The sequence below is a fragment of the Pseudorasbora parva genome, chromosome 13 (assembly GCF_024679245.1).
Source record: "Pseudorasbora parva isolate DD20220531a chromosome 13, ASM2467924v1, whole genome shotgun sequence".
NCBI classification, from domain to species: Eukaryota; Metazoa; Chordata; class Actinopteri; order Cypriniformes; family Gobionidae; genus Pseudorasbora; species Pseudorasbora parva.
Genome location: NC_090184.1, coordinates 13,799,811 through 13,826,393, shown reverse-complemented (window position 1 = coordinate 13,826,393; position 26,583 = coordinate 13,799,811). Strand labels below are relative to the sequence as shown.

At 39.4% G+C, this 26,583-nt stretch overlaps 1 protein-coding gene across 1 annotated transcript in view; it reads right to left on the bottom strand.

Moving 5' to 3' along the window:
• Window positions 1–3,317: 3,317 nt before the first annotated feature.
• Window positions 3,318–26,583, bottom strand: part of LOC137038564 (glycerol-3-phosphate acyltransferase 4-like) — a 51,983-nt gene continuing 28,717 nt past the window's right edge. Inside the window, exons 10-13 of the mRNA XM_067413236.1 lie at window positions 22,190–22,275; window positions 10,980–11,108; window positions 8,124–8,203; window positions 3,318–5,645 (exon numbers count right to left, since the gene is read on the bottom strand). Coding sequence (XP_067269337.1) covers window positions 5,537–5,645; window positions 8,124–8,203; window positions 10,980–11,108; window positions 22,190–22,275 — 404 coding nt within the window. The 3' untranslated portion in view covers window positions 3,318–5,536. The remainder of the gene's footprint in view (window positions 5,646–8,123; window positions 8,204–10,979; window positions 11,109–22,189; window positions 22,276–26,583) is intronic.

Below are 26,583 nucleotides of genomic sequence, written 5' to 3'. Positions count from 1 at the left end.
AGGGTCAGACCAGAAACGCGTCATGTAACTGGGAAGGTTGGGAACTATTAACTAATTTCCAAATCCAATACGGCTGTCATGACATGTGGCAAAAGAATGAACGACTCAGACTCGAAGGCTTGGGAGGTGAACTAATCATTTCTGTTTCCTGTTTCTTATGGGGTGTTTTGTCAAAATGAATAAGTCTGCATGAATGAGAAACTGACAGAATGCTGTGTTTAAGTTCTTTTATTTTCATATATGGCATATTTATATAGTTGTACATGACTGTTTCACATTGGAACATTTTTAAGTAACAGTGACTAACTGATAGTTGTATTGGAAAGGTGACATTTTAGAGCGTGGCAGCAGTCAAATCATAGGCAACATTGTGACTTTAACACACACACACACACACACACACACACACACACACACACACACACACACATTAAAATAATGTGGATGGTGAGCTTAATCCAATTTAATGACAATGTACAAATCTCACACTTTCTCCTTGTAGGCTGGACTAATGTAAATGACATTACTGTGCATAAAATTAGCACGATTTACTACAATATCAAAATGAATAAATGTCATAGTACACAGTAAATGTTACATATCCTCATGAGAGCCAGCAAAAAGTTTAATATTTTTGTTATGTTTTAAATTTTCCAATGACATGTTCGATACAAAAAAGAAACAATTTTGTTATCGTAGTGGACATCAGCATCTGTTTATTAAAATATAATATAACAGATGTTTTACAACTTTTAATAATAATTTTTAAAAAAATTAAATGACAGCTACAACACTAAAAATGTGACAAGTTTGTTGCATTTCATAGAAATATTTTTTTTCCTGTATTGTCTCCCCACATGTAAGAAGTAAATCAAACTCTACTTGCAATAAATAATATTGCACACATCGCTCAAAATTTAAGCGTAGTAATATTTAAAATAAATTGATCGTTTTATTTAGCGAGCATGCTTTAAATAGATTAAACCCAACATTAAAGATATTTAAAATTTTCTGAAAATAATAATCATTTATTATGATTTGCATGGTTTTCACAAAATGTTTTAAGCAGCACAACTGTTTTCAACATTGATAATAATCAGAAATCATTGTAATATGCTGATTTTGTGTTCAAAAAACATTTCTTAAAGAAATATAGCTATAAAATGACTCCATGATTTATTCATCCTTAAGCCAACCTTGGTGGGGGTTAATAAAGGCCTTCTGAAGTGAATTGATGGGTTTTTGTAAGAAACGCTTTTTACAAAGTCATCGTCGCAGTAGTTACACTTTTTGCGCAAGTTGAATTCGGAAGACTGTCCGTTAGAAGCTAGATATTTTACTCTATAACATGTTAAATATAGATATTTTTCTTACAAAAACCCATCGATTCGATTTAGACGGCCTTTATTAAGCCATGTGGATTACCTTTATAATGGATGGATGCACTTTTTTGAGATTCAAATTTTGGGCTGCCATTCACTGCCATTATAAAGCTTGAAAGAGCCAGGATATTTGTTTAAATATAACTCTGATTGTATTCATCTGAAAGTAGAATGTCATATACACCTAGGATGGCTTAAGGGTGAGTAAACCATGGGCTAATTTTCATTTTTTGGGTGAACTATCCCTTTAAGGATCACTGGACACTGGAGTAATGGCTGCTAAAAATAAAGCTTTGAATAACTTAACTTTTTAAAATACAATAAAATAATATAGTAATTTAAGAAAATATATATTATATTTCTGTTTTTACAGTATTTTTATTAAATAAATGTAGCTGTAATGACTTCTTGCAAAAACCTTTGAAAGGTAGTGGAATTACAAAATAAAACAATTCTGTACAACTGCTACTTTAAAATAATATTAATAATAAAAAACAGTATTATTGCATTATCTGCATTATTTTGCAGAAGCAGATTTTTTTTTTTTTTTTAAACAATGACAGGAAGTTGATGTGCCAAAACCGACAACATTTTGCATCTCAGAAAAGCCTGTTAGTGTTAAGTTTTAAAGAGTTAGATTGCTGGATCCCAGAAGGGAATTGATGTTGAATTACAAAAATAGAGAAAATAGCACAAAGTCAGTGAACTGGAATAAGTCTTATCATCAACGGCTCTCTCTACACTGAGCCTCAATGGAATCTCCACATAACAACTTCAGGGTCTTTGAAAACAAGCAACTGTATATGCTACATTGTAATCTGTGACATGTTTTCCACAGAGCCATTTATATGCGCTCAGTAACTGGTTTAGACATGTAGAGAACAAAGTCATTCCCACATATTGAGCCCAGCAGCAGAATTGCTTCACATGCTGGTATGTGGTCGTACTATTTCAGATCACAGTTGAGATCTAAAGCTTTAATTATACTCAGTCAAACTGTTTATTACAGGCAGAATTGTCTTTAGAGATGGAATTAGTGGAGTACTACACAACATGGGGCCAATTCAATTCCACTTTCAAACTTGTAGATAAGGTATAATTATATTTAAATACGTCACACTTTCTTGAATCAAAACTCTGTTGGGGAAACTCCATTGTACTGTACATGCCTCCTTGAGCTTATGTGTGAGATGCTGCTTTTACGAACGTCTAATGAAATGACTGTGATGATAGCTGAATGAGAAATCCTAATAACAACCATCTAGGTTGGTGCAAGATGGCTGCACACACCCATTTAAAGGTTAATTTTCAGAACTTCACAGCTTGAGTGAGAATGAGATATCACCCAAAATAAATGTCTTATTCATTAGAAGCCAAAAAGTTCAAGTGACTTAGATAAAGCTATACATGTGTGGCTCATGTCACACAAGCTTTACCACAATAAGCTAAACAAGCAAAATCTTGTTTGTCAGTGGTTGTAACCAAATATAGTCCTAGACCCTTGGTACATTTTCTTTTAACAGAGCAGAAAGGGTTCACGACACGTTTTGAAAATACTATCTTTCTTTATGAGCCCTTCAGTGTTTTAGTTTTAGAGCTAGATACAGTAGTTGCATACAGTGTTTCCTCCTGTGTTTTTGAGGAGATATATATATATGGCAATTTGTTAGCAAAGTTAAGACCTGTTAAAGACTAATTCTGTGCAATAAATATCAGTGATACATATTTGAATTTGAACAGCACAAACATTAGCATGCCGTCAATCCAACACTGCCGCTGCTGTTACAAACTATGACTTGTTGGCGGCACTCACAAACAGACTTTGCTAAAAGATAGATAGCAGAGAAAGAATCTGTGGCAGTGGCTCTGCCTCCCACACCCATCCTAAATAGTATGTGAGATTAAAGTAAGTGTGTCCCATAGCACAATTTATTAAAAAAAAGAGTATAACAAAAGTCACTGGATGGTCTATTTCCAGTAGATTTTCGAAGTGTGTATCCGTGCACACTCAAAAAGCTAATATTGCTCACGACACAATGCACTTACGAGTAGGATTTACACTACAAACTTCGAATAAAAGTGTTCAAAAACCACAAATATGGCGAATGTGCTTGACCGATTGTTAAGTAGGGAGGTTTAGATAAACGGGTTTGAGTGATTACTAAATCAACATTTAATCTGATAAAAATATTTAATGTCTTTCTTTGTTAATTTGATCTGCAACAACAATATTAGCTTTTATAAAGACACGTTTGGCCATTAACTTTTATTATACAAAAATATCTGCATAAAAGACCCAAGACCAACGTACTTCTTTTCTCTCCAAAACGGTAGCAAATGAAATTAAATGTGGAGGATGTTAACTGTGACAAGTTAGTGACAGACCAGTTTACTATGAAACTATGCAACTTTGCACAATTTAACCTCCTAAACTCCAAGGACCCTGATCAGGGTCCGGAATGATGTCAAGTATATAATTTAGATTTCAAATGTTTGTGGAAGAGAGTGTGGAGGAGAAATTACATTAAAAAAGGTAATATTCCTCCCTTCAGATATATTTCAATAAATCTTGCATACAACATAATACAGACAAAATTATTTTTTCTTCTTTTTTTTACAGTATTTGCTGCCAACTAGTGGAAACAGCCAAAACTGTCTGCAGGGTGCTAGAGCACACAGGGCCTGAGATATACACTTTCAAAAATGAATTTATAACCAAAAGTGATCAAAAAGCACTTTTTTAGGATGGTTTATTACAGCTCAGACAACATATACTTAAAAGCGTAACACATTTAGCAGTGTTTAACTTCAAAGGGTTTTCTTTAAAATGACACCAAAATTGTGTATTTAGACCGCTGTATGTGGGTATGAGAAGCTTTTCAATTTGGGTTTCAATTAGGCGGAAATCCCCAAAAATAGTCCCAGAGCTTAAGATGTAAATGATGTGATAGTATGCCCCAAAGCTTGTCTAATCTTCTGTTACACACTCAAAAGTTTGTAAAATAAAATCACAAAAAGAGTGCATACTTTAAAATCATAATATAAGTAGAATTGGGATGCAGCATAGGTCTCTTCTCTGTACTCTTGTATTTGGTGCTCTGAAAAAACGAACTGTTCCTTGCTTTCCATGACTTAAAATGTTCATTCATTTGATTATTTCAGAAAATAAAAAGATTGTAGCAAATTGTGGTGTGAACAGGCTAAATTCACTAACAAACTGATTTGAAAATAAAAATAAATCCTTTAGGAAACATATACAGTACATGCTGTGTCGTGTTTAAACATTACAAATAATGGTTTTAATCTGAATATATGCAGTACCTGAAAAACATGAAAAGTTCCTTGAGTTTTCTATTGGCTGCAACTTGGCCAATATCATTAACACTCATAAGGTTTGACTTCCAATGTGGATGGAAATGGCAGAGTTCTGGATGTGTCACACAAGGACGAGGGGATAAAGAAAAAAAAAAAATCGAACAATACATAAATTCTTCTCAAACCCTTCACACAGGCTTGATTGTTTACACAGAGGTATTTTAAAAGGTTAATGCAGATCATTTGTCTGCAAAAGTCATCTTCAAATTAAATTGCAGGTTTGCCATGCAAGTTTCTGCTGTTTTCTCCTGTTACAATCCAGGGATAAAAGTGACTCACGCAGCAGAAGTATGGCAGAGAGATGGAAGTGCATAACGGAAAACTCTCGGACACCTACGTGTAGCCTGATGAGGCTTTTCCTTGAAACATGGCCATCAAATTTAATAGTTTATTGCATCCTAATGATACGTTAGAGTAAATGATAATAAGAAAAGAAAAATATTAAATGAAAGAATAAAAAAAAAAAAAAGTAATAAACAAAAAAGAGAAAGACACCATCACATTGCATCCTTATGACTCCTCATAAGCAACCCGGCCACTGAAACACGCTATACGCTGGCTTCGGTCAAAGGAACATTACGCATCAAAACACATCTCGTGGTGTGTTCTGATCACGACCTGACCTAACACCGGACAAGCGTTGATCCTTTTCACAAAGAGGAATAATTAAACAAGGACGGCTCTTGTGATTTGACGTCAAATCCATAACGCCGTTGTCCAGGTCTCTGAACCGTCTCTTGCCCTCCAGGTCCTCACCTGAATCAATCATCTTCCTCTCCTCAAGAACGACTGCGGTCTGCTTGCGTTCCAACCAAAATGTTGCTGTAGATTTTTTGCTGCTCCTCTTTGAAAGCGTCTTTCACTTTCCCTCGTTTCAAACCACCATCCCTAAAGAAAAACACAAACCCACTTACAACTAAATTGTTAATTGTATTTTAAAGAGTCTATGCCACAAACTTTACTTCACATACTTTTGAAAATCCAGCATTTACTTGATCCCGATAAGCGTTCATTGACTATGTTTACATGTGCACCAATAATGCGGTTATTTCTAATAATCAGAGTAAGGTCTTAATCGCAGTAAGATGTTTACATGACACCAGCAGAACTCTCAATTTTCATTATTCTAGTTATTAATCGAAAAAAAAAAAGTGTGATTATTCCTCACTCTAATAGGCATACGGTATGCATGTTACCAGCCATTGTTTTAATCTACTTACACCAAATTTAAAATACATTTTTATGGACGTACTGGATAATATTCGGCGACGTGTGATAAACATCGCAATGCCAGGTTTGTGTGACCATGAAGTGTGAATAAGGTGTGTATGCACTTTGATAATGCGACTAAAATAGGAATACTCGACGTCTTAATTCAATTGTTTACTTCGAATATGACTTTGGCCAGATTAAGGTAATCCACAATCGCAGTTTACATGCCAGTTTTCTTAATCAGAGTATTTTATTAAAGGGATAGTTTGTTTGTTTGTTTCTTCAGTAGAGCACAAATTAAGATTTTTAACTCCAACCATTGCTCATATAATGCATGTCAATGCGGTGTAATTCTATGAGAGTAAAAAACAACGTATGGATTTCCAAATCCATATTAAGCCCTGCGGCTTGTGACGACACATTGATGTCTTACGACACGAAACGATCAGTTTCTGCGAGAAACCGAACAGTTTTTATCTCATACCAGACAAATCTTATCTAGTATTTCTAATGCCATTTACTTTCATCAAGTAAGGTCAGAAACCTGGCATGATCATAGATATATATTTACATAGATGCATCATTCGAGCGATCCGCGCAGGCACTAATGAGGAATCTATATATATATATATATATATATATATATATATATATATATATATATATATATATAGATTCCTCATTAGTGCCTGCGCGGATCGCTCGAATGATGCATCTATGTAAATATATATCTATGATCATATATATATATATTAGGGATGCAACAATAAAGTTAGTCCACGGTAGGCGTGTGCCGATATCAATTTTTCATGTTGCGATTAATTGCTGAAGTTTTATCACGATATATGATATTATCACGATATTGAAATAAGTTGCAAAAAAAAAGTGTTGCCATAGCATAACAGCTTTAAGAACTATTTTTGTAATAACAAAAATAACAATGTTTAAATAAAATAATGCACCAAAAATATATACAGCTCTGGAAAAAAAAGTGGTCTCTTGATTTTTTTCAGAGCTGTAAAAGTACAATTTTCAAACAGATTAAAGTGCAAAAGAATTAGGCTATAAAGAACAACAGGTAGGCTAACAAATTACAATAAGGCATGGGCGTCGGAACCATTGTGTGTGGGTGGGTCTTTTTAACACCAATGATATTGGACCCACTCACTTTTATCGTCTCTAATTCAGCACATTACCCCTTAACCGAGAAACTTATTAAGAAACAAATGATTAAACACATGTTAAACGCTTTATTTCCCCTTTTCTAATATTTTCTATTTTTTTTATTGAAAATAAATACCTTTCCGATCTGATATGTGATGGGGAAAGGGAGTAGAGCGAGTGTGGCAAAAGGCGGATTCGAACCTATGCTCGATATGCGTCAAAACTTGATGCCATGCGTCTCTTACCCCTAGACTATAGCCACAGTTAATAATTCAGTGATTTCTGTAATTTTGTCTGGCCCAAACAATCGTTTAGTAAACGGCACTTTTTCTGTCTGGACACGGAGCATAAAAAAAATGCAACTTGTTCATTATCATTATCTGTGAAACTGTTGATTTCTATGGCAGTTAAATGAATATAGCCTTTTTATTAGACTATTGGTATTGACTGGTTTGAGGTCTTTTTTGGTATAGGGAGATATGGCCTAAAACGCACCATAATGCAGGAAATCACATCTATGAAATCATTTTTTTCTGGGGGAGCACCCCCAGAACCCCCGCAAAACAATTTCCCCAACTATCATATTTTGCCTTAGCCACTACTGACCCACCCACTTTTTATTTGCTTCCGACGCCCATGCTTTGTTTTCACTCACACATTCTCTGTTGTCTGCGGGAACACAAAAAATGGGCGGCCCGCAGACGGTGTGCGTGGACTGTTAATTCTTTTGATGCCGAAAAGTGATCAAAATGACCTCACGCGGAACCGATGCAAAATACGAACAGGCAAAGTGTACACTTGGCTTTAGTCTGCTGGTCTGGTCTGGTTTTAGGCCCTTTTTTTGGTCAGGCTGGGAGACCAGCTTAAACCAGCCAAGACCAGACATTTTCTAGTTTAAGACATCCAGTTGTCACATATCTCTCTATCTGAGGCTTATATTAGTATTTTTATTACTTCTCTTTGGCCTCAACATAGCCGAGTCAGACTTACCACAGCAGGTCCACCAGACCACCCTGTCTGGCAATGGCTGCCTTTACTCTGTTAGCAAACTGCACTGCATCCTCATCTTCCTAAAGGGGGACAAAACAGACCTTGACAAAATACCTTGATCTTGTGCTTTAAGTGTTTAAAATGTATTTTTCATACTTGTAACAATTAATTTCAGTTAAAGGGATAGTTCACCCAAAAATGAAAATTGTATGTTTATCTGCTTACCCCCAGGGCATCCAAGATGAAGGTGTGTTTGTTTCTTCAGTAGAACACAAATTAAGATTTTTAACTCCAACCGTTGCTCGTATAATGCATGTCAATGAGGTGCATTTCTATGAGAGCCACTATGAGAGTAAAAAACACATAGACATACAAATCCATCCTTCTCGCAGGAACTGATCGTTTCGTGTCTTGAGACATCAATGTGTCGTCACGAGCCGCTGTGTTTAATATGGATTTGTATGTCTATGTGTTTTTACTCTCATAGAAATGCACCCCATTCACATGCATTATATGACTGTCATAGCAACGGTTGGAGTGAAAATCTTCATTTGTGTTCTACTGAAGAAACAAACACACCTACATCTTGGATGCCCTGGGGGTAAGCGGATAAACATAACATTTTCATTTTTGGGTGATCTATCCCTTTAAAGGCATAGTTCACCCAAAATTGTCATCATTTACTCACCCTGATGTCATCCCTGATGTGTATGACTTTCATAAACAATCAGATACAAATAAAAATTTAATGTAAGTGTGTTGTGAATTTTCATTTTTGGGTGAACTATCCCTTTAATAGCATGTTTATTTAAAACTGCATGCAAGTGGATTGCAGCACTAATAATAGCGTCTTCTTGGTATTTCGACAAAATGAACGGAACTCTTCCAGGCCTCAGCTACAACTACAGTGTTTGAGGACGAGCATAGGCTAAATAGTTACATTGTGAATTAACAGTCAGCCAGACTGGAATTGCTGGCGACTAGGGATGAAACGATTACCGGTTTTACGATAAATGTACTGACGTGTTAGTAATCGTTTAAAATGTTATTATCATTAAACCCATCTTTGATTATCACGATTTTGAAAACTTGCGGTAAATCCTGTCCAGTCTGGTGAAGGCGTGCTCAGCACGCAACGCTGTTTTTGAATGAGAAGAAATGACAGAAGGCAGTGACAGCACCAGTTTCACCAATTAAGCCTTCTAAAAGGACCAAATCTGAGGTGTGGCCATATTTTGGCTTTTACTAAAGTCCTGAGGGAAAATGAATCGAAGATGTTCTGGTCACCCTGTCCGCAGCAGAACATTCCAGAAGAAAGTCGCTGTAATAGGGGAAACACTTCAAATCTGCGGAGATTTGCGAACGCAAGGCAAGTGGACTTTGACCTCAATACCAAAACTAGGAAATAATGTGAAGCTTGAGCCAAAGATGAACGAACAAGTTCAGACACGACTAGGGTGACATTTAAGGAATAATAATCAAGGCTTGAGATGACACCCGCCGTTTGTTTAGTGTATTTCGGCTGTGGCGTGAACACACTCACACTAGTCACTTTTGCTCTGTTGCTAGTCACCTAACGTTACTTATGAAAGGCTTCTCAAAAGCCATCTGTTATAATCGCATTGCGCATTATAACCTATCACACATGTTTCTATTAAGTTTATGAATGCAATGTCTAATAATCAGATCGTGTTCATATTAGCTGAAGTTTTGTTCAGACTCACTGTTCGAGAGTCGAAAAATTTAGGGACCGTCTCTAAAGTTACATACAACATCGGTATGCGCATTTGTATAAAACGGACTGTACAGTGTTCATTTAGGTGTCGGGTATAACGCACACCTTTTGGATTTTTGATATTTAATAAAAAACTGTCAAATCATATGAAAATATGGAGATGATTTATTTGCTTATTATTTAGATTTAAATGCATCATAGCTGATAGGACACTGATGAGAATATTGCTTGAGAACATATTTATAGAGATAATATTATAGATAATATTTATTTACACTAAATTATTATTTATGCATTATGTGGTGATTTTGACCATGGCCAATATAAGGAAGGAAATCCCACAGAATAGAATCTTGCTTAAAAAATAGTGCCTAGAGCTGCTTGATTTACTTGTTGTTTGTTGATTTTCAAATATAAAAATGTTTTCAGTGTGTGCATCTTTTCTTTTTGAACGCTTTATCTCATTTGAACAAAACCGTGATAATATTGATAGCAGTGATAATTTGGGTCACTATAACCGTGATGTTAAATTTCCATACCGTTTCATCCCTACTGGCGACTCATTTTAGCAGTTCAAACTCAATTCTTTCTTTTAGAAGACATTAACTTTTTTTGTCATGTACTTTAATCTTTAAATCTTTACAGACCCTTTTGCATTCACAGCTGTATTAAACATTTATATATCTGCATTAAATAAAATTCTAAAAAGCATTATAGGAGCACTTTAAAACAAGCAGTAAGTACACCAAGAAAGGGCTTCAACATTATTCCAGTGATTTTCCAGAGAACTTTTTGTAACATTTGAGGTGGGGCGGATCATGATTTACCTATGGTGACCATTTCTGTTTTTTTTTGAGAGCCGAGAGCCAACACATGCATTCAAAACAATGGTGTATTTGTTTATTTGCATGCCCACATGCAAAAACAGATGCCTATTTCCAATCTGTGGTGGGTGGACAAAACATCAGACAGGTGTCCAAACCCACTCAGGCTCATTTGTGCTTGATTTGTGTATTAAATGCACCAATGCAAAAATGGGAAAGGCAATGCAAGTCATTCATACCACAGAGATTTTAATTGCATTCGCAGAGATGATGAATTTGCGTCCGTGCCAGCCTTACCTGACGGCTCATCGGAGGCAGGTACCACACACTGCAGACGATGGCCCAGCTACTCATCATTCTGAGCAGATAATTCACCATCCCAAACTTACTGCTGTTCCAGAAGGCGTCCCCAAACCGAGGGTCATACTGGAAAAGCAAAAAGACACAAATCAAATAGAGAGCAATCCACATCACAATGTTGATGAAAGACATTATTGTAAACATATTATCTAAACATTATTAAAACAGGACAAAATCTATTCAATAAAATTAATTGTAACCAATAACACTTGTTTTCACATAATATTTTCTGAATTATTGTAAATATGAGTTTCCTAGGTTAAAATTTGCACATAAAATCCCTCTAATGCCTTGTTTACCACTGGGAAGTTTGGAAATAATTTTTATACCCAAATTCTTTAAACTTTAAACATGAACTTTAAACATGGTGACGGGGAGAACTACTGCTTTGACAGGTATGATATATTCGTTTTTCCCCCAAAACAGCTCGATTGTTTTGTCTTGTCATTAATGTAGAGCATATACAGGTCCTTCTCAAAAAATTAGCATATGAGCTCTGGATGAGCTTAAGGCCGCTATCGAAGAATCCTGGGCCTCCATAACACCTCAGCAATTTTATTTTAATTGAAACACTTTTCTTTTATTGGTCGGATGGAATATGCTAATTTTTTGAGATTTTTTCAACATTTATGAATATTATCAGTTGAAAATAGTAAATTTTTTGATTAGTTTAAAAGGTCAAAAGAACAGCATTTATTTTAAATAGAATCTTTTGTAACTTTATAAATGTCTTTATTTTGATCAATTTAATGCATCCTTGCTGAATAAATGTATACATTTCTTTATGTTCTTTCCCAACAAAAAAAAACACAAAAAAAAATTCTAACTGCCCCAAAACTTTTGAACAGTAGTACAGTTTTGCTAAAGCTTTCTATTTCAGATAAATACTTTTCTTTTAAACTTTCTATTCATCAAAGAATATGTAACAAAATGTTTTACACAACTGTTTTCAACATTGATAAATCATCATATTAGAATGATTTCTGAAGGATCATGTGACCCTGAAGACACTTAAGTGTGATTCTGAAGATTCAACTTTGCATCAAATAAATGAATAACTATATTGTGGCAAGGGGGGCGTGGTTCAGCGAGGTCTGCAGCGGGAGAGAGAGCCGCGGGACGAGCGGTAAGTGAGTGGGTTGGAAGCAGATTAATAACACCTGTCTCTCGTTCCAGTAATGAGCGCGGAGAGGGGATAAAACCTAGGTGGAACCGGAGATCGAGGAGAGAGAGAGGGACTGCTGACGCGACCCACACTCACACCCACGGACATTGAGTTGTGAGACACGTTGACCCGGAAGCGGAACGTTTAACCGGAACCCGGAAGTGACTGAGAGAAATACACACTGGCAATAGCCGTGTGAAGAGACTGAGTTTTTGTTCTAATAAAGAGAAGCGTCAGCAGTCAAACCGACCCCCTTGTCCTCTTCCTTCCTTACACAAACGAACTTTATCACACTGGTGCCGAAACCCGGGAAGGAAGTAGGACAGCGCCGCCGCCATGACAACGCCCTCCGCCTCGCCATTTGCGGACATCATCACCTCCCTCGCGGTCCTCCACCAAGACCAACATCAGGCAATGCTGGACCTGCGGGCAGACCAGGAGCGCCGCTTCGAGGCGATTGTCCGCGGCCAGCAAGAGGACCGCGAGCGGTTCCGGAGCTGGATGGATCGGGAGGTTCGCGCCGAAGCCGCCGGGCGGGCTAGCGCATCGGTCCACGTGCCCCTCCACAAGATGGGGCCAGAGGACGATCCGGAGGCCTTCATAGACCTCTTCCAGAAGACCGCGGAGGCCTCCGGCTGGCCCCGGGCACAGTGGCCGGTGCGCCTCATTCCATTACTAACAGGAGAAGCCCAGGCGGCCGCCCAACATCTGCCGGTAGCGAACCTCCTGAAGTATGAGGATCTAAAAAGGGCCATCCTACAGCGGGTCGGTCGGACCCCGGAGCAACACCGCCAGAGGTTCCGCTCCCTGGAATGGGGCGAGGCCGGCCGACCCTTCGCTATGGCCCAACAGCTCCGGGACTCGTGCCGCAGATGGCTCTTGGCCGGCGGAAGCGACGTGGACCATATCATCGATCTGGTGGTGCTGGAGCAATTCATCACTCGGCTCCCAAGAAAGACCGCCGAGTGGGTCCAGTGCCACCGGCCCACGTCGCTGGAGACGGCCATCCAGCTGGCGGAGGACCACCTGGTGGCGTGCCCGGGGGTCGGCGAGCCCTCACTAACTTCTCACTCTCTCTCTCCCCCCTCTGTCACTCCCTCTCGCCCTGTCCCTCTCCCCAGGTCCCGTCCTCCAGGCCCTCCTCGCGTTCCCCCCAGAGGTCGGGGTGGGATGGGCCCAGGACCGTCCGGGAGTTTGCGGGCTCCGCCCAGGGGGGCGGGGCCGCTGGGGGCGGGTGGCGACAATGGCTCCGGTTTCACACCCTCCCCGCGCTCATTTTCCAACCCACTCCCCGCCGCAGGGGTGGCGGGTAAGCCTGGGCTGGCCTGCTGGCGGTGCGGTGATCCGGATCATTTTGTGGACCGATGTCCGAGGATGGACATCGGGACAATGATCCGGATCCCGGACGTCCAGCGGACCACCCCCGATCAAGCAGGAGAGTACCAAATTCCTGTAAGTATCAAGGGGGGTACATATCAGGCCTTGGTGGATTCAGGATGTAACCAAACCTCGATCCATCAAAGCCTGATGCAGCCTGGGGCATTGGATACAAGCCGCATGGTTAAGCTGCGGTGTGTGCACGGGGATGTGGTGGAATATCCGGTTGTCCCAGTCACGATACAGTTTAGGGGGAAAAAGCATAGTGTTGAGGTGGCGGTTAGTCCCCACCTCCGGCATCCGCTAATTCTGGGGACGAATTGGCCCGCCTTTTCGGCATTATTGGGGTCGTTATGCGCGGATGCCGCTTGGGAAAACAAGGCTAGGAACGGGGCGGTGCGAGTGCAGGTTGGCGAGACTGATACGGGACCCTTGGGAACAGCTTCAGAGGAACCGAGCGGGGTCGAGAGACTGATTCTCTCGGACCGCGATGACTTCCCTCTGGAGCAGTCTCAAGATGAAACCCTAAAACATGCATTTCAGCAGGTCCGCTCTATCGACGGTCAGTCTCTCCAACCCGCATTGCCCGTCACGTATCCTTATTTTGCCATAATTAAGGATCGGTTGTATCGAGTGACCCAAGACACTCAGACAAAAGTGGATACAACCCAGTTATTAGTACCAAAGAGCCGCCGGGAAATGCTTTTCCAGGCGGCTCACTCGAACCCGATGGCGGGCCACCTGGGGCAGGCGGCCACACTGAATCGCTTAATGACCCGATTTTTTTGGCCAGGCATTCATGACAATGTGCGCAGGTGGTGCGCGTCTTGCCCTGAATGTCAGCTGGTGAATCCACTGGCCGCCCCAAAAGCGCCATTGCGCCCCCTTCCATTAATGCAGGTCCCCTTCGAGAGAATTGCGATGGACCTCATCGGGCCATTAGAGCGATCCGCACGCGGACATCGTTTTGCGTTAGTCATCGTGGACTACGCAACACGATATCCGGAGGCAGTGGCTCTCCGCAACATCTCCGCGAAGAGTGTTGCGGACGCACTGTTTCGTCTGATCTCCCGAGTGGGGATTCCGAAAGAAATCCTCACTGATCAAGGCACGGCATTTATGTCACGCACGATGAGCGAACTCTACGGATTATTGGGCATTAAATCCATTCGAACAAGCGTCTATCACCCACAAACGGACGGCTTGGTCGAACGATTTAATCGCACTCTTAAATCCATGGTCCGTAAGTTCGTACAGGAAGACGCCAAAAATTGGGATCGGTGGTTAGAACCCCTCTTATTTGCCGTGCGGGAGGTTCCACAAGCCTCCACGGGGTTTTCCCCCTTCGAGCTTCTCTACGGACGACAGGGGGTGCTGGACGTCCTACGAGAAACTTGGGAGGAGGGACCTTCTTTGGCCAAAAACGAAATTCAGTACGTCATGGACATGCGAACAAAACTCCATCTAGGGAGAATTTGTTGCAAGCCCAGGACCGCCAAGAGCCGGTCATATAACAGGGGAACAAAACTACGCAAATTCACACCGGGAGAGAAAGTGCTCGTTCTACTCCCTACGTCGAGCTCAAAATTAATGTCAAAGTGGCAGGGGCCGTTTGAGGTCGCATGACAGATAGGAGAGCTCGATTATGAAGTGATACGATCCGATAGGAACGGGGCACGTCAAATATACCACCTCAACCTGCTAAAAAAATGGAATGAGGTGGAATCAGTGTTGTTGGCAACGGTGATCGGTGGAGAGGATGATCTCGGGCCAGAGGCGAGCATTAAAGCGCAATCAGTCGCGCTGGCCCCTGGGGGAGATCACCTCTCACCGTTACAACTCACTGATTTATCAAAATTGCAGGCGGAGTTCGCTGACGTGTTCTCGCCCCTACCGGGACGTACCGACTTGATTCAGCACCATATCGAGACCGAGCCGGGCGTGGTAGTTCGCAGCCGGCCGTATCGCTTGCCTGAACACAAGAAAAAAGTAGTTCAGGAAGAATTAGGCGCAATGCTCGACATGGGAGTAATCGAGGAGTCCAACAGTGACTGGGCGAGCCCGATAGTTTTGGTCCCCAAAACAGACGGCTCGGTCAGGTTCTGTGTGGACTACCGCAAGGCTCCCCGGCCTGAGTCGGGCGGTGGGGGTATGTGGCAAGGGGGGCGTGGTTCAGCGAGGTCTGCAGCGGGAGAGAGAGCCGCGGGAAGTGAGTGGGTTGGAAGCAGATTAATAACACCTGTCTCTCGTTCCAGTAATGAGCGCGGAGAGGGGATAAAACCTAGGTGGAACCGGAGATCGAGGAGAGAGAGAGGGACTGCTGACGCGACCCACACTCACACCCACGGACATTGAGTTGTGAGACACGTTGACCCGGAAGCGGAACGTTTAACCGGAACCCGGAAGTGACTGAGAGAAATACACACTGGCAATAGCCGTGTGAAGAGACTGAGTTTTTGTTCTAATAAAGAGAAGCGTCAGCAGTCAAACCGACCCCCTTGTCCTCTTCCTTCCTTACACAAACGAACTTTATCACATATATATATATATATATATATATATATATATATATATATATATATATATATATGTATGTATGTATGTATGTATGTATGTATGTATGTATGTATGTATGTATGTATGTATGTATGTATGTGTATGTATGTATGTATGTATATATATATATATATATATATATATATATATATATATATATGTATATACCACAGCACAACTGAAACAAGCCACAATAAAAGGAAATCAAGCCACAACACAATTAACAGCCATTATTCTATAGATTGGCCAGTCTTACAAAGATATAAACATTCCGATCAGTGTCTAAGGGAACGTCTGCCAATTCCACCAAGTGGCAGATATTTATAATTTGTATGAATTAAAATGACTTGTTTCAAATTCCAACGTTGTGCATTACTGAGTCAGTTTTACCAATACAACCAAGTGGTGGAATTTTAAGTTTTTAAATGTAAAAGTAATTTTAATTAATGCAAAGTATATGTTTCAACTACATGGTGAAATTGGCAGACGTTGCCTTGGGCATCAAGCGCCGTGGCAGCGGGTAAAAGGGTTCTCGAGTCAACATACAATGGTTATACACTTAACCATTGTTAAGTGTTTATATATTTGTAAGACTAAAATCTATAGAGCAATGGCAAGGAAATCTAAACGAGAGCCCCCTAGTGGTCGAAAGCATTTCCGCTATGTTGTGGCTTGATTTTGTTGTGTTGTGGCTTTTTCGATGTGTTGTGGCTTGATTTTGTTGTGTTGTGGCTTTTTCGATGTGTTGTGGCTTGATTTTGTTGTGTTGTGGCTTGAATTCGTTGTGTTTAGGCTTGATTTTGTGTTGTGGCTTGATTTTGTTGTGTTGTGGCTTGATTTTGTTGTGTAGTGGCTTGATTTTTGTCTTGTGTGGCTTGAATTAGTTGTGTTGTGGCTTGAATTAGTTGTGTTGTGGCTTGAATTCGTTGTGTTGTGGCTTGAATTCGTTGTGTTGTGGCTTGAATTCGTTGTGTTGTGGCTTGATTTTGTTGTGTTGTGGCTTGATTTCGTTGTGTTGTGGCTTGAATTCGTTGTGTTGTGGCTTGATTTTGTTGTGTTGTGGCTTGATTTCGTTGTGTTGTGGCTTGAATTCGTTGTGTTGTGGCTTGATTTTGTTGTGTTCTGGCTTGAATTCATTGTGTTGTGGCTTGAATTTGTTGTGTTGTGGCTTGAATTTGTTGTGTTGTGGCTTGATTTCTTTGTGTTGTGGCTTAATTTCGTTATGTTGTGCATGTAATTTGAAATAATTAACAATAACTGAAATAAAAAAATAATAACTGAAATAATTTGGCGAAATTATATGGTACTGCCTGTAACTACTTTAGCCATGCGTTTCCCTGAAAAAATTGCACACCTCAGAACATTTGTCAACCAATCAGATTGAAGCATTCAACAGGCCCGTAGAATAAATACTTTTATAGAAGTAATAAATAAATTATAGAATAAATTAAAACATTTTTTAAATACATTTGAAAACAAATTAAACTTATACCCTTGCTGTTGATAGTAACATGATCTATTAACTGGCTACAGGAACTTAAACCGTTTTAAAGGGAAAATGAAGTGATGTTTATGCTTTAAATAAAAACAAAAATTTGCCAACAAGGTAAACTGTATGTAGTACTGTATGTAACATTTTAATGTAGGTCCAATTTTTGCTTTAAATACATATTACATATCCTGCAAGCTAATACAAAAAATATAATAATAATAATAATAATCAAAAAACAAGCCTTAAAATCTAAAATAAAATTCTTCTCAGGTAAAATTATCTTGTTTTAAGGATAGTTATTAATAACAAATACTGATTAGGACATCAACTTTCCTAATCATCTGCTCTTCATCATTTTTCTTACCATAAAAGCTGATATGAGCATAGAGAGGATGCAAACAAGAAGCAACCTTTGAAAGCAGCTTCACAGCTTAAAACGAGAGCGAAATCTTAGTCTATCAGCTGGTGGCAGCATTAAACACAAATGAAGTACTCATTCTAGTCTAGAAGTACTAACATTTCTGTAAAAAAAAAAAACGAATGAAATTGAAAACAGTACCCCTGTAGTCAATCATTTTATCCCTTAAAACTCATCTTTGATCACCAAACTTACATTTTTTCATGCCTTAACATATCTTGAATGTAACTACTTCCTTGCTTCATTTAGTATAGCCTACGCAGATCCATGAAAATGCAAATTAGCCCTTCCTCCAATCACACCAGCTCAGAGAACTTTTATACTGTATATGTGTTATAATGGACACATAATGGTAATTAATATGAGTAGCCTTTTGCTTGATTATGTTATCAAACAGCTAATAATGTGTTGCTAATGTTACACAAACCATGCTCCCGGTCGCCATCACAGTATGCCTTCTATCAGCATTAAAACATCAGTGGAGAAAGGCATATAGTTCATCTTAGCATAGTAATGATATTAATGATGATACGCAGAAGCCCGCCCACACGTTGATGTGATTGGCTACAAGATAGTTTATGACATTTTAAACCACTTTCTTAAGTTTGTTCGATGGACTTTTAAGGAGAAAATACTCAACTATGGTGACTTTGCACATGGTTTGTCTTAAAGTATTTTAAAAACACCACATAGACATGTTGTTGCATGTCTGTCTGGCCTTCAGTTGTGTTTTTGATTCTGTTGCATGTTCCTTTGTTCATTTTCCCGCCACTCCTATGTTTAGACTAGTCATCACTTTGTTTGCCCTGTGTATTTAGTCTTCAATTCTACCTCAGTGTTTGTCAGTCGTTGTCTGTTAACTGGTTGCCCTGCGTGTTTCCTGTTGTTACGTCATTAAAGTTACTATTTCCAGTTCTCCAGCATCTTTAGTTTTGATCACCATGGTCCGTAACACATATAAACATTAAAAACTTGATTTTCACCACAGGGGGTCTTAAAGTTTGGAATAATAAATATATCTAATATGTTTCAAGTGTAAAAGGCACATGAATGAGCACATTTGCATATGTAAATATTCAGTAAAAGAAAAAATGATAAGTGTGACATTAAATTTTCAAAGATATTAATATTTTTTCCTTTTACGACTTTAAGCAGAAATTAGATCATGCTGTATATTTGTAGGTCAGATTTAATTATAAGCAACTTAGTGATATGAATCATGTGAACTCCTTTATTCAAATTTTATTCAAAGATGTTATTTGGTAAATTATCAAACTTTATCATCAGGTTTGACAAAGTTAAGATAAACTGGTCGTACAAACTATTAACTAACACAAATCATAAAATAGACTTGATCTCAGACTACCATGTGTATAATTTGGGTACCATTTATGATCATAGCACAACAGGGTTTTTCCTGGGTCAAAAATAGCACACAGTACAAAGGACCCTACACATGTAAACTGAGAGCCCAGTACTGAAAATGAATCCATTTATATGGAAATAAATGCAAAGAAACAGTTTGTAAATTTTAAGTTATCCTATTTTTTGATTACATAAAAAAATAAGTAAATGTATATGCAAAAGTCACATAGTAAATGATTAGAAATGTTACAACAATTAGTATATGGACAACAAAGTAATACATTACACAAAAAGTGTCTGTTATTTTGCCTTTACACTCCGAGACAATGCCAGATCATTTGACATACAGTCTCAGATTGTCCATTACATTTTAATTAAATTAAATTAGCATTGTGTAGTTAGCAGCATATACAGAAAGTAAAAGATCGCAGGCATCATAATCACTGAAGCTGTCGATTACAAAGCGAGGCACACAAATCCAAGTAGGTATAACTTCAAACCGGAGATCTCCAAAATCGGGTGTGAATTCCAAAAGTGGGCAACATTTTTTTGCTATTGGCTCTGGCTTCATCCAATTGTCATTGACTTATATTTCAAAATAAATGTTCGTAAATTACACATTGTTTCAAGCTGATATTAGAACAAGACGTTATAAAATATGAATATATTAACATGCTCCGTGAGAGAGGAGCCCAAAGCCCGTGGCCAGTGGCATTCGGACCAGAGTTTAAACCTCTGCTCAATGATATGAGCGAGAATCCCCTGAGAGCTCTCCCGAGAGCCGTCCCATGCGTCTCATGTGCCTGTGTGTCAATGGGAGGAAGTCAAGCCCTATTTTGGAGCTCCCACCCACATTTGGAGATCTCCACACTGCAAAAAATGCTTTTTTTACTTAGTATTTTTGTCTTGTTTCTAGTCAAAATATCTAAAAATTCTTAAAGCTACACTGTGTAACTTTTTTTGTTTATTCTTAGCTAAAAACACTTAGTTCTTTCAAAAATATATGTCCACATTAATGTATATTTAGTTCTTTTAAGTAATAAAGTAGTCTCGTAAGTTTATAATATGCCATTGAAAATACATACGAATGCTGGGGTTCGAATGCTGGTCGCCATGTTGCCCCGCCATCTTGAAAGTACATTAGCCAAAGAGGGACATACCCGTAAATTAAAGCTTCGCCTTTCGTGTTTTAACACTCGATGGCACCATGTTGAATGTGAAGAGGGGGATTGCCATGTTAATCTGCGACTAAATCGGCCACCGTAGAAGTTAAAACAAAATCAGAATTGAAAGGAACTGAAACTAATATTCACTGGATGGTCATATACTTTTTCACCACTAGATGGGGGAAAAGATCACACAGCGTAGCTTTAAAGATCCCATTCTTCACGTGTTTTCGAAGCTTTGATTATGTTTACAGTGTGCAATATAACATGAGTTCATGTTTCGCGTGTAAAAAAACAGTATTTTTCACACAATTTACATTTCTGTACAGCGCTGTTTCCTCTGTCCTAAAAACGGCCTGATGATTTCCTTGTTCTATGAAGTCCCTCCTTCAGAAACACGTAACGAGTTCTGATTGGGCCAGCGCTTCCCGTGTTGTGATTGGACAGCAGCTTAGCGCACTTTGCCCGGAAAGGTCCCGCCTCTTACCATAACGGGGAGATGCTAGCGCTGAATGCGCGCTCTTCTCCACATGGAAGAGCAACAAGAACATGCCCCCTTTTTTGTGTGTTCTTGTGCGCGGAGGGTTAGTCAACAAACGGTTCTAGTGATGTCATTACATCCCTGCACTTCCTGCTGTAGTCCAAACCGGCCGTTCGCTGTAGCCTTTGAAAGGGAACTTCTGTTAAATAAAATATCTCGCTTGGCATTGAACTTTGAGCTTTATAATTTTACAGGTATTATTTATGCTCTAACAGCAACATTACACACTAACGGGACCTTTAAAACAAGAAGTATTTACTAGACAAGCAAAAGTAATTGTCTTGTTTTGGGGAAAAATAACACAAAATTAAGAGAGTTTTTGCTAAAAATAAGCAAAATAATCTGCCAATGGGGTAAGAAGAATATTCTTAATTCAAACAAGATTATTTTTCTCACCCCATTGGCAGATAAATTTGCTTGTTTTAAGCAAAAACACTACATTTTGATTTTATTTTCAACAAAACAGGAACAATATATTGTCATTTTACTTATATAGTAAATGCATCTTGATTTAAGAAATTTTAGATATTTAGACTAGAAACAAGACAAAATTACTAAGTAAGAAGAGCATTTTTGCATTGCAGGCTGCAGCTATACCCTTCAGCACAGAGCTGTGAAAATTCCCATTATAATCAATAAAGCTGTCTACACTGTAAATATTTTCTTTGTTGACATTGTGTTTATACTTTATACTTTGTGTTTATACTTTATATACTTTGTTGGTTATAATGAAAGGATTCACAAGCATGCAGAACTAAGTGAACTAACTGTGTTGAGAGGATTCTGACTAACTTGAACGCATCTGATTTGCCACTGCGTTCACACGCTCAACAGATATTTTAAATCATCCGGCTATCAGTTGGTACCAGTGCAGAACAGTATATATCATCACATTAAATGATCAAATAAATTTCGGCGGGACAAAAATTCATAAAAATATTTTCAATATAGCAAAACCCTGCACAAACAACCCAGGACGAGTTATGCACTGAAGTTTAATACTAAAGTTTAAGATCTGTTCACATCCCTAACCCGAAATCTTCATTAGAGAAGTGAGATTTTCTGACCTTTATGGCAACGGGGTAGACAGTCGAGCCAATTTCAAAGCTTCCTTTCTTGAACATCATTACAGATGTGTTATTAATGCAGGTACCTAGACACAAATTATATGATGAACAGATGAAACAAACAGAAGACCATATTAACAACTAGGGGCCGGATTCATAAAACAATCTTAAGAATTAAATTCTTTCTTATTTTCTAACTTGAGAAAAAATCTTTTTCTTAAGACAAAGTTTAAGAAGTATTCCTACTCCCCCCCAAACAATTCTTAGACATCATCTTAAATTTAGTATAACCTCCAATCTATTATAAATACCCAAATTGAAAATGTTTAAGGAATATATTGGATTGTTTCAAATGTTAAGCATTACAACATACAAGTAGTTAGCTAAATATAAGATATACTACTACTAGAACCATGAATGTGGATGAGAACTCTAATTTTCGTGAATCTGGCCCCAGGTCACTTGTGTAGTAGAGCTTCGATGTGTACAACACTCATTAATTGTAATGCACTAAATATCTTAAATTACAAATATCTTAAATAACATTCTTTCTCTGCCTGAAAAAAAATCAGGCATAATCAGGGGCCAGTTACATAAACGTCTTACATAAAAAGGTAGATTGGTCTAATTTGAATTCGAGATGTAAAACTGTTAGGTGGTTCAACTAGTTTTTAAGACAGTCTTAGCATAAGTGGCTATGTTTATGCAACTGGCCTAGTTTACATTGTGAGTTATCAACACTGATTTTGAGTTTTGGATGTCTGGATGTCCAGTGTGTGTGTGTGTGTGTGTGTGTGTGTATTATATATATATACATATATATGTATATGTATATGTCGCCTTTGGCTTGGCTTGCTCAGTTGGGGACACTAAAATTATGATCAAAGTTATTCAACTAGTTATACAAATAAAATTTATGAATTAGGTTTTAATTAATTCTATAAACTATAATACGGATCTGCCAACATTGTCGCTATATGATAAATTAAAATAAGCTGATAACATCACTGATTTCTCCAGAACGACTGTACAGCCAAATCTAATTTTGATGCAATATTATCCTGCTTGACACTGTGAAGCTGCTTTGACACAATCGTGATTGTAAAAGCGCTATATAAATAAAGTTTATATATATATATATATATATATATATATTTCTCAATATCTTTTTAATTAACTAATATTAATATCAGACAGGTTTGTTAAATAGTTTGGAAACCCTACTTTAAAAGGTTGGTCCACATTATCAAGCAAGTCACAGTTCTCAAGCAATATAAGGAAAAAGAAAGATGTTTCTGAAAGATTTCTGAATTTATCTCAAGATAAATAAACATGAAATAGTGCACTGTTATGCAAAGGGCATGAAAACATCTCGGATCACAACTGTAACCCTGGTATCTGAAGCAACTGTAAAATCACGGCAATCGTATTAGCCGGCAACAGCCTATGACATCATACATCATACTGAAGGGGCAGCCCAGAGGCATGGCAATGAGACGCTATGTCTCGTTCACGGTTCTCAGGGAAGCAGGATTAAAGTCCTAGCCTGAGACCCTTTCCAATGGTCCTGAGACACTCTGGGCAACGAAATACCCATACCGCCATGCTAAGGAGAGTGCATGCCAAGAAATGGCTGTGACTAAGCACAAATAAAGGCAGTTTCAAGACCACTCACCTCCTCTGGTCACACACTAGACTGTCAGTGACAGTACTCCCTACGGCCACTGCCAGAGCTATCAAGCCTCATTGAGGAAGTGCCTCCGTAAAGTAACAGAAGGACTTGCCAAAGGCTGTTCAAAGGCTTGGAACCAGCATCTTCAATAGGAAGGGGTTCCTTTAAGGGAGCATGGCCAAGGGGCCAAAAGGAGCCCTGGCCAGTCACTTTTAGGGGACATTGTGTCAACCTTCAGAGCCAACAGGGATGCTGACCCAGTCTGACTTGTGGCCTAGTCTAGCCAACAACCTGTCGGTTTCTTAAACGGAGCCTTACCATTACTTACCTCATGAGCGGTAACCAGATGGGACTGCAAAAGATGCAAGACTGCAGTATCCTGGGGAGCAGGACAGCATAGCGCTTTTAAAACCCTTACAAATGAGGGGAGTTACTCTGCTCGGCCTACAGGGACCTACAGAAGACCTACTTCTTTTAAAAGCACAATGGAGACTGGGTACTCTCCATTGGGTCCCAAATGAGAGTACCTCCAGCTCTAATGAGCTGATCTACCAAGGGGGTTCATAAAACTCTCTTGACCTTTCAGACCAAACTCAGAGAGCAAGGTTCTCAATAGGATGAGCCTCTCAAACGAGGGAGTACCTACAACTCTGGAAAAGCTGATCTACCAGGAAGGTCTCAAGGGAATCCTTCTCCCTTCTGACCATACACAGGAAGTAAAGCACTCTAGAGAACAACCATCTGAAATGAGGAGAGTACTACCTAGGCTTGACCAAGCAGAGCATCAACCAAGCTCTGGGTCCATATTCCTGGAGGCTCCTGTGGAGACCAGTTGGCTTGTAGTACTTATTCACATTGCCACACAAGCAATAAAATTAGCATATCACTTTCAACCCTTTAAACAAGGGGAGTACAGAGCTCATGCAACCAGCCTGTTGAGGAGGCCTCTATGTAGGGCCTACTACTCCACAATGTCATGAGCATGGGTTCGAGGCTAAAGCTTGAGCTCTAAGGGAGCGTACTACACACTTTCCTAAATAGGAGGGAGTACATAGTTGTCTCAACCTGAGCATCACTGGTGTCGAACACAAGGGACGCAAAGCTCAGGGAGCAAAGCACTCTTAGAGGACCCTGAACAAGGGGAGCTAATATCAGTTTGACAAAGACAACGCCCAAGGGCAGAGGCCTGAACAAACAATGTATCTTGCTCCAAGCTCTGGAGGAGTGGAGACCTCAATGGGATGAAACTCCACGGAAGAGGACACTCAACCCCACAAATTGATGGTTAAAATCAAGGAGCTTTCACAGAAGAGCCTGCTCTGAAAGGCCACAAGCTAGATAATGCTACTAACCAGAGTTTTAGAGAGCGGAGGATTCAGCATAGTGCCATTCACTCTCAAAGCAAGAGTAAGCCTAACAATGCAAGAGTAAGCCTAACAAAGGACATTCACAGGGGAGGCTTTCTCAGAAGTAGCCTGCGACACCTGGCTATTTGTCTGTGCACCAGAAGGGAACTGTAGCTCAGCATATGGCTTTTTGCTCTATTAACAAGAGGAGTCCAGCTTCACCTAGGCAGATTGAGAAGCCTACAGGGCCTGCAACTGCAGCCTGATGACTTTCACAGTGAGAGGAGGAGTACCAGGATCACTAGCTATCAGTCTTGGGCTGGAGAGGCTCTTTTTTAGGAACAGACTACTCTGAACTACTGTACGCTAGGAGGCGGAGATACCGCAGCAAAAACTGACCCTGTCTAGAGACGTATTCCTGAAGTACTAGGCCAGATATCGAGCCGGGCCAAATATGGAAGGCCAGCATTTATGACCTTCCTGGAGCTCAGTGGAGTGGTGGCTTCAACATAATGACTCTCTAAATAAGAGGAAGTCCACACACTCACCACAGCGTTAAAGTCAAGGTGGCCTCACAACTGGCCAATGCTTAGAACATCATCTTCTTGGAGCTCAGTGGAGCGGCAGCTTCAACATATTGACTCTCGGCTGAGAGAAAGCCAGCTCACTCACCACAGGGTGCTTGTCAAAGCCGTCCACAATGGGCCGATGCTTGAAGTCATGATCTGACTTATCTGGAGCTCAGGGAGCAGAGGCTTCAGCATAGTGCTTTTTACTCTCTCAGTGAGAGGAAACCAGCCTAGAGAGGTTATCAAGAATGCCTCACAGAGAGCCATACACTTGAAATCGTAAACTTGCCTGGAGCTTGATAGAGAAACAGCTTTAACAAAATGACTCAAGCGGAAGCCAGCTTACCCCGCACAAAATGATTATCAACGCTAGGGATGGGCATGATCAATCAACGATCGATAGTTGATCGTTAAGAATTTCGTTGATCACGCAATTTGTTATCGTTTAGTTAAATGCATTTTTTTTTTTTTTTATGCAGGTTGTAAGTCTTGAAGCAATTAAATGAATTTCACTGTGTGGCAGCAATTAAACATATTACCACCAGGGTGAAATATTTGACACCATACTGTTATCAGTGATCTTCCGTTTTGATTTCAAAAGAATAATCATGAAGAGGTCACAGTGAAGTTTAAATCACGGCGATTTAAAAACCGTCATAGTCTCTGCAAACATTGCGATGCCTGTCTATAAGAAGTACAACACAGCCCACGACTCAAATGATGTACCACTAGGGCTGGACGATATGGCCAAAATTCATATCACGATATTTTTCTTAATTTCGGTCGATACGATATAATTCTGATATT